The sequence below is a fragment of the Macaca fascicularis genome, chromosome 20 (assembly GCF_037993035.2).
Source record: "Macaca fascicularis isolate 582-1 chromosome 20, T2T-MFA8v1.1".
NCBI lineage: Eukaryota > Metazoa > Chordata > Mammalia > Primates > Cercopithecidae > Macaca > Macaca fascicularis.
In genome coordinates, this window is record NC_088394.1 from 63,879,369 (window position 1) to 63,888,459 (window position 9,091).

Below are 9,091 nucleotides of genomic sequence, written 5' to 3' on the forward strand. Positions count from 1 at the left end.
ATGCACCAAAATGCAGAATATTCTGTTTATGACACTTTATTGATGCTGGGGGGGTGGGGAGGAGACCTGGAGAAATATGTGGAGGCAAGAGGCCCCAGGTGGGGACAGGGAAAGTGTCAAGGCCTGGCCACTACTGGGCAGGGAAGACAGAGTTGCCACTGTACGCACAGGGGATGAGCAGCTGCCGGTACTCCAGGGGCAGGTGCCGCTCCACTAGCACGTGCAGTGAGACTTGGTCAGTGACCAGGCCCTGCCTGCAGTGGAGGAAGAGAAAGGACAGGCAGAATCAGCGCCAGAGCTCCCCCAGCCAGCACCCCCACACCTTCCGCCCTCTCACCGCCGCATCAGCAGCTCCAGGTCCTCTGGCTTCACAGTCTTGCGGCCAGCATGAGCAGCAAATACCTCCAGGTCATCACAAAGATGCTGGAAATATTTATCTAGGCTGCCAAGAAGGTGGGGATAGAGCAGGCTGAACAGTCTGATCATGACCTAAGGGGTTCCTCTCCCTACCCCACGTGCCCAGGACTCACCACTTCTCCACCATCTCAAGAGCCTTCCTCTCCATGGGCATCTTGGCAAAGAAGCTAAAGAGTTTCACATAGTGGCTCAGTCCAGCCTTGTGGGGATCTTGCCGGGGCCTGGGGCCGGTGGTCCGGGACCTAGGGGGACACCTGACCAACAGAGGCTCTGCAGGCTCTGAAGATAAGCTGAGGGCAACAGTGCACAGAGGGAGCTGAACTTGCCTCAGTAGGCCCTTATTCAAGGGCAAGTCTTGCTGGCTCCTGCTGAGGCTGGGGACCATGTGGCCCTTGGCCAGCCAGGACCAGCAGCCCTGACCACCTGCTGAGGGGCAGCTGGGTCAGGGGGCCACAAAGAGGCCAGTCTTTCCCTGGGGCTCTGTTCCTCCACAGTCGACTTGACATCCTAGTTCAGGCTTATCTGTATTGATACCTGCTTGGGTCCATGACCCCAGGCCTTAGAATGGACAGTCTCTTCCCTTACTCTACTGCTGCCTTTCCCGATTCTGCTAATCATCCTCCAGGAAGACTTTTCTGACTACAAACCGACCACATACTTTCCCCTTTCCCCTCACCCAGGCTCCTCTAAGCTCTGGAGGCAGAGGTGCTCTTGGTGAGCTCTCCCCAGCCCAGCTCCGGCTGCCCTGCTAGGTAATCATCTGCATACCCGTAGGAAGGGGGAGGACCCTATGTACACAGCGTACCCAATGCTCCCTTCCCAAGAGGCCCATGAGGAATGGGGTTGTGGGATCTTACACTGCAGCACCAGGTGGTGGGGCTGGCTCAGGAAACTGATGATGTCGCCTGGCCTGGAGAGACTCAGGGGTGCTGGAGGCCAACTCTGGACTTGCTACAAAGGAAGAAGGATGGGGTCACAGGAATTCCAGGCCTGACCATCTCACCCAGGCCAGCACAGCCACAGTATTTCTGTCCTGTTTCTGGTGGAACCCATCTAGCTCCAGCCAAGCGGGTGCCCCTCAGAGTCTCCCTGAACCCCTACCACCACCAGTGCCCGGAAACACAACCCAGGCAAGGCCTTTCTGTGTGCTGGGGCCTGAACACAGCTGTCACCAGTCACCCCCTGCACTGGGCCTCTTACCTGCCCTGCTAGAGGCATCCTCATCCCCTGAAGATGCTCCTGGCCCCTCGGCCTCAGCAGTCCCCTGGGATCCCTCTGCTTCTGTCACCTGTGTGTGTCCCTCAGGCTCTTCTGCCCTGCTGGGTCCTTGTGCTCCTGTTGCCTCCATTTCACTCACACTCACACCTTCTTCTTTCATCTTTTTCTCTGCCTCTTCAACTCCATTGTGTAAGGGCTCTACTTCATCTTCTCCAGAGACACCACTGCTGGTGCTCAGGAAGCCCAGAGCAAAGGCATCGACCTCCTCTGCCTCTCCTGCCAGAAACTGGGCTGGTTTCCCAGGGCCTGAGTGAAGGGAAGAGAATACAGGCTGGAGATGCAGCAGGCCAAGGCTGCATAGCGCAGAGAAGGGTAAAGATGGACTAGCAGACCCAGCCCTGCCCACTGAGGAAAGACAAAGCCAGATGCAGCACCAGGACATGGATCTGAAGTCTCCTGGCCCAACATGGACTCTGCTCTTAGATGAAGGAGGCAGCCACAGCCAGGGGGCTCTAGGGGCACAGAGGGGCTTGAAGAAGGAAAACCACCATTGTCAACTCTCACCCAAGCTAAGTTTGGCTCCAGGCCATCGGCGCCACACACTCACTATTGTTCTGCAGCCCAGGCCCACTGCTCTGTGTCCTGCGACCTGCAGCCTGCTCAGCGTCTTCAGCCCCAGTGTGAGGCGTGCAGGGCAGGGAGTGATACACGTTGGGGGAGCCAACTGTGGGCTGAGAGAAGGGCTGGGTGTCCTCCAACACAATGTCTGTGGGCAGAGTAGTAACAGGTTTTGAGGCTGTCACATGGAGATCAGGGGCCAGCTGGCTCTCAGCTTATTCCAGGCCCACTGGCTGCTACTCAGCATTGCCAGAGCCTGGACAGTGGGCCGCATGAGTTCGCCCTGAGTGGCCTTCAGAGAAAGAAGACGATCTAGCACGTGAGGCCTTATCTCCTACAGCCCTCCTTGCTTACCTTCCTGTTCCTCTGCCTGGCAGTCCCAAGCCCCCACAGCTGCCCACCCACCAGCTGCCCACTTAAAAAACCTCTTCACTGCTTGTTCTGCTCCTTCTTCCCAAACTCTCTTCTTACCCTGGTGAACTTGTTTTCTGCAATCAGGCTCCCAGGTCAGCTCGAATTGGCCAGCTGATCCTGAAACCTGGCCCCTTTCAAAAAGTTTCAGCCACCACACCACACCCCCTTCCGACCTCCAGCCCTATAGTTTAAGGATATGGGGCCCTGGGAGACACCGAGGGACCAAGGTAAGGGGCCCCCTGTGGAAAGAAAGCAGAAATTCCTTGTAGACCCACTGACCAGAGTTGCTCGCTGTCCTTGACCCCACCGAGAGGGGTGCAACCCTGACTCAGCATCACCTCCTATCTGTCATGGCAGAGAGAGCTTTCCCCAAAGGTCAGCAGGGGAAAACCTCAATCTTACTTGGAGGAGCCAAGGAAGTATCTCGCAGATCCCGCAAAAAGGCACCCACATCTACAGCTCGGCGGGCGGGAGGTCTGCGGGCCAAGCCAGGCCTCTGAACTGACTGTGGCTGAAGAGGTGTGGCAAAGGTCAGGTTGAGGGAGCTGATGAGAGGAGGGAGGCACAGAGGAGTCAGGTACCTGACACCCAGTTTGCCCAGAGATCCCTCCATCTGCCCTGGGGCTCTCATCTCTTAGAACAGAGCCAACATGCTGTGAGGCTAAAACTGGCAGGGAGTAGTGTGGCCAGATTCCATCCCAGGCAGCACCTCCCTCCCCAAGCCTCTCCTCCACCCACCCCCTGAACGGCACCTGGTGAGGGAAGAGGCATCAGCATTCCCTTGAGGCTCTGTCAGCAACCGGCAAGATAATGTAAAAGAAGAAAACCATGGTAAGTGATCCAGGCCTCTGAGGGCCCTCTCTCAGGACTCCTCAGCCTCTCCAGAGGACAGGAGGGAGAGGGTAGCAAAAGTGGTGTCCAGGGCCTCACCTTGGGAGAGAGGCAGCCCCTGGTCCACTCCCTGCTGAAACATCGACAGTCTCAGCCTCTGTTTCCTCCTTCCGGGGGCCAGCAGACCTGGAGCCAGGGTTGTGGAGGGCTCGAGCTCAGGAAGTTGCAGCTCCAGGCTATAAGAATGGAGCTTATCTCAGACAGGCCAGGAAGTCCAATTCTGGCTTTTGCGACCCTCAAGAACCTCCCTATCTAAGCTGCCCATAGCACAGTCCAAGGGGGTGGATTTCTGTGTACCTGCCGCGACTGCTCTCTCTTCTGGAGGGTTGGACCACCTGTGGTGCTGGCACTGGCTTCACTACCGACTCGGGCATCAGGATGGAAGATTCTGGGGCTGCAGAAACACCAGGGAGAGGGTGGGGCTGACAGAACAGGTCACCCTGAATGAAAGATACCACAAGACTGGTGTTGGACTGGTACCTAACTCTGACTGGCAGGCCAGCACTCACTCACCAGTTAGTAGGATGTTCTTCAGCAGCGTCCGAGGTGTCTGTTCCTCCAAGTGCCCCCTGGCCTGAACATGGGCCGATCTGCCAATAGACTATCGGCAAAAGCACCAAGCAACCAGTCTGTCCGTTTGCCTTGAGATTTCCTCAAGGTGGGCTCCAGAGCAGAGCTAGACCTTAACCCCCCTCCCCGAGGCAGCCAGGGCCCTTTGGGGTCAGTGGGTGGGGTACTTACCCTGGCTCCACGGGAACGCCCTTTGGCTATTGTCTTTGTTTGGCCACTCAACCTCCTGGAGGAAGCCGTTTCAAGCAGGGCTCTCTGGGCTCTGCGTAAAGACCAGCAACGCTGAGAATTACAGTGAGGAGGGACAGAGAACATAGAGACATGCCTTCGTCTGGGTCTTGGTATGAAGGCTTTTTCCCTCAGGGCAAGGGACCCAGAAACCACTTGCCCCTACTGTCGCCCCTGTTCCCAGCCCTATGTCAGCAGTGTGGATGAAGAAGACCCCTGGGGTATGGGAATAGAGACAGCATATGAGTGAACCAACCAGGAGGGGCTGGGAAAGGCTTCACAGAGATGACTTCAGCATAATCACAAAGGGTAAGTAGGGGTTAGCCACACAGACAAGAGGAGCAATTGGAAGAGCATCCATCCCAGACATGAAAGTAACAATCCATGAAGGATATTAAAGTATTTTAAAATCTTTTAAGAACCTGGTACCCCAGACACCTTAGTCTCTGGGTGTTCCCAGGGCGCAGCTCCCACCTCGTGGGTGTAAAACCTATAATGAATGGCTTCTCATTTCCTATAAAGGAACTCCATTGTCCCAGTCTGGCAGATGTCAACGTATGCATTCGATGCACCATGAGCACACCACAGCCCTCACCCACTGCCACTCCCACCAAGTCAGGCCAAATTCCCTGCTCCTTAGCAAAGCATCTTCCAGTTGCTGCCTCCCAACTTCTGCCCAGGCTGTCCTCTAGCTCCTTTCCCATTTCCAAGCTGGGGACAGTAAGACGATGCGCAGGAACAGTGGGAACCCTCGGGCAAAAAAAAAAGTTCAGGGCAAATGCTTAGGCAAACCCTGGCTGGTTTGAGGAAAGCAGCCTAGAGAATAGAGTAGAAGGTGAGATTCTGAGCGCCTATCCTCCATCTCCAGCCCCCAAAGACTTGGGATCAGTCAGGCCCTGTGGTCCCGAGGCCTGGCTGCTGGAGCCCTGGGGGCAGGGCACAAACCGCTGGCCCGGGCCCGGCTAGAGCAATACAGCCAGTTCTCAGAGTCCCAGGCCCTGCTCCTCTCTGAGACTTAGTTTTCCTCTCGAACAGAGTCGGCCCTGGGTCCCACCCAGACCTCACTCCCCAGTCCCTCTAGTTGCTCAAGTACTCGGGGAGCCCCCTCACATACCCAGCCCGAGCACTCCGGGGTCGCCGCGGGGTGCGCGGGTCCGCTGTATCCAGCACGCGTCGCAGCAGAGTGCGCGGCGTAGGGTCGCCGTCAGGGTTGTGGTCAGCCATCGTCTCGGCCCCGGGCCCTCCTAACCGCCCAGCCAGCAGCAGGGTCCGCCTTCCCGCCGCCACAGTTAAGCTAACTCTCGCGATGCTCCCGCACAGCCCCACGGGAATTGTAGTTCTCGCCCTATCACAGCTCGCGGGGTGGACGGGGATGGTTGCAAACTCTGTCTGCTTTGGAGGCAGCCTCGCTGCGGGTAAACCTCGGTTAATGTAATGCAAGTAGCCCAAGTCTTGGCTTCTTCATCTGTAAATTGAGGTTGATACCCACCTAACAAGGAACTTATAATGATTCAAGGAGTTAATGTTTAACTCATAGAGTCTAAAACACGGTAAGCCAGGGCATTGGTAACTAGCAATTGCTATTATTAGAAGGCTCTCTCATTCCCATCTCTCTCTCCGAAGAGGAGGAGAGACGCTTGGGCCAGGAAAAAGAATCCTACATACGACCTGGTTAGATTTGCATTTGCAGGCTAGGCGGTGGCTCACGCCTGTAATTCCAATACTTTAGGACACCGAGGCAGGAGGATAGGTTGAGCTCAGGAGTTCGAGAGCAGCCTGGGCAACAAAGTGAGACCCCACCCCCTGGTCTCTACAAAAAATAAAAATAAATTAGTCAGGCATGGTGGTGCGCGCCTGTAGTCCCAGCTAATTGGGAGGCTGAGGCAGGAGCATTGCTTGAGCCCAGGAGTTCAAGACTTCAGTGAGTCGTGATCGCACTCCAGTCTGGGCAACAGAGAGAGACCCCGTCTCAAAAAATAATAAAAGCATTTTGAAAAGATCCGCATTTGCAAATCTGTCTATAGGGCCTATCTCTATCAGAAGAGACCAGGAAGCTCCAAGGCTAATAGGCTGTTTGTGATCCAGCACTGATGTTATGATCTCCAAACACGAGCAATTTTTAGATGAATTCTGGCTCTCAAAAGTTCTGTTAATCGGCCGGGCGAGGTGGCTCAAGCCTGTAATCCCAGCACTTTGGGAGGCCGAGACGGGCGGATCACGAGGTCGGGAGATCGAGACCATCCTGGCTAACACAGTGAAACCCCGTCTCTACTAAAAATACAAAAACTTAGCCGGGCGAGGTGGCAGGCGCCTGTAGTCCCAGCTACTCGGGAGGCTGAGGCAGGAGAATGGCGTGAACCCGGGAGGCGGAGCTTGCAGTGAGCTGAGATCCGGCCACTGCACTCCAGCCTGGGTGACAGAGCGAGACTCCGTCTCAAAAAAAAAAAAAAAAAAAAAGTTCTGTTAATCTTTTCCCCATTACGACATCTAGGAAAATAAATAAATAAAAATTGGGTTTTCTTTTGAGACAGATTTTTGCTCTTGTTGCCCAGGCCGGAGTGCAATGGCCCAATCTCGGCTCGCCGCAACCTCCACCTCCCAGGTTCAAGCGATTCTCCTGCCTCAGCCTCCCGAGTAACTGGGATTACAGGCATGCATCACCATGCCCGGTTAATTTTGTATTTTTAGTAGAGATGGGTTTTTCTCTATATTGGTCAGGCTGGTCTCAAACTCCTGACCTCAGGTGATCTGCCTGCCTCGGCCTCCCAAAGTGCTGGGATTACAGGCGTGAGCCATGGCACCCAGCCAATAAAAATTATTAATGCTAGAGATGCTTACCATATTCTGTTAGTGTTTTCCTCCGTATTTTTCACTGACTGACAATCCCCTCACCTTAAGTTTTCATGGCAACTGAATCAGAACTTGGTTTCTGAGTATTCTGTGGAGTTCGCTTTCGCAGAATCTCCACCAAGACCAAGTGTAAATTATCAGATACCTGACACAGGCATGGGCATATTTGTGCTTGTGTTAAAAAAAAAAAAAAAAAACTGAGCCAAGAAGTCCAGGCACGGTAGCTCATGCCTGTAATCCCAGCACTTTGGGAGGGTGAGGCGGGCAGATCACTTGAGGTCAGGAGTTCAACACCAGTCTGGCCAACATGGTAAAACCCCGTCTCTACTAAAAACACAAAAATTAGCCGGGTGTAGTGGCATACACCTATAATTCCAGCTACTCTGGAAGCTGAGGCAGGAGAATTGCTTGAACCCTGGTAGGCAGAGGTTGCTGAGATCCGGCCATAATACTCCAGCCTGGGCAACTAAGCAAGACTGCATCTCGAAAAAAAAAAAACAAAAATAAGCAAAAAATTAGATTATTGCTTCTCAAAATAAGAGAACTGTAGAGAAAAAGCTATCAATATTCCTTGTCATTTAGATCCAATATGTTATCTTACTCAATTTGCTATCCTTTTGCAGACATATTTCCATGGTTACTACCTAAATGCAGTTGTTTGTTTTTTGTTTTTTGTTTTGAAATGTTCTCCTGCCTCAGTCTCCTGAGCAGCTGGGATTACAGGCAGATACCACCATGCCCAGCTAATTTTTGTATTTTTAGTAGAGACGGTCACCATTTTGGTCAGACTGGTCTCGAACTCCTCATGATCCGCCCACCTCAGCCTCCAAAGTGCTGGGATTACAGGCATGAGCCATGGTGCCTGGTCTGCAGTTTTGTTTTTGTTTTTGTTTTCTAAGACAGAGTCTCACTCTGTTGCCTGGGATGGAGTGCAGTGGCATAATCTCAGCTCACTGCAACCTCTGCCTCCCAGCTTCAAGCAATTCTCCCTGCCTCAGCCTCCCAAGTAGCTGGGATTACAGGTGCCTGCCACCACACCAGGCTAATTTTTTGTATTTTTAGTAGAGACAGGGTTTCACCATGTTGGCCAGGATGGTCTCAACCTCCTGACCTCATGAGCCGCCTGCCTCAGCCTCCCAAAGTGCTAGGATTACAGGCGTGAGCCACCACACCTGGCCCCAGCCTGCAGTTTTAAATTATTTATTCATTTACTAGTAAAACCATGAACTACTGAATAATATGGAAAAAAACAAACTTTTTTTTTTTTTAGATGTGGTCTCGCTTTGTTGCCCAGGCTGGAGTGTAGTGGTGCGATCTCAGCTCACTGCAACCTCTGCCTCCTGGGTTCAAGCAATTCTCCCTGCCTCAGCCTCCCAAGTAGCTGGGATTACAGGTGCCCACTACCATGCCTGGCTAATTTCTTTTTTTTCTTTTTTTGAGACAGAGTTTTGCTCTTGTTGCCCAGGCTAGAGTGCAATGCCGTGATCTCGGGTCACCGCAACCTCTGCCTCCTGGGTTCAAGTGATTCTCCCGCCTCAGCCTCCCAAGTAGCTGGGATTACAGGCATGTGCCACCACACCTGGCTAATTTTGTATTTTTAGTAGTGATGGGATTTCTCCATGTTGGTCAGGCTGGTCTTGAGCTCCCGACCTCAGGTGATCTGCCTGCCTCAGGCTCCCAAAGTGCTGGGATTACAAGCGTGAGCCACCGTGCCCAGCCAAATTTTTTTTTTTTTTTTTTTTTTTTGAGACGGAGTCTCGCTCTGTCACCCAGGCTGGAGTGCAGTGGCGCGATCTCGGCTCACTGCAAGCTCCACCTCCCGGGTTCACGCCATTCTCCCGCCTCAGCCTCCGAGTAGCTGGGACTACAGGCGCCCGCCACCACG

At 53.6% G+C, this 9,091-nt stretch overlaps 1 protein-coding gene across 6 annotated transcripts; it reads right to left on the reverse strand.

Annotated features, from left to right (window-relative positions):
* Window positions 1-20: 20 nt before the first annotated feature.
* Window positions 21-5,659, reverse strand: CENPT (centromere protein T). Of its 6 annotated transcripts, none has more exons than XM_015442710.2 (13): window positions 5,471-5,659; window positions 4,300-4,390; window positions 4,072-4,159; window positions 3,856-3,952; window positions 3,598-3,734; window positions 3,420-3,456; window positions 3,070-3,212; window positions 2,243-2,401; window positions 1,618-1,941; window positions 1,275-1,368; window positions 531-584; window positions 338-442; window positions 21-254 (listed from the first exon to the last, which is right to left on the reverse strand). In XM_015442710.2, the coding sequence occupies exons 1-13, from the start codon at window positions 5,578-5,580 to the stop codon at window positions 131-133; spliced, it is 1,563 nt and encodes a 520-aa protein (XP_015298196.2). In that variant the 5' UTR covers window positions 5,581-5,659; the 3' UTR covers window positions 21-130. The 6 variants fall into 6 exon arrangements, with proteins under 6 accessions (XP_015298196.2, XP_005592349.2, XP_005592348.2 ...); XM_005592292.4 differs by having other exon boundaries at window positions 531-659; XM_005592291.4 differs by having other exon boundaries at window positions 531-671.
* Window positions 5,660-9,091: the final 3,432 nt, after the last annotated feature.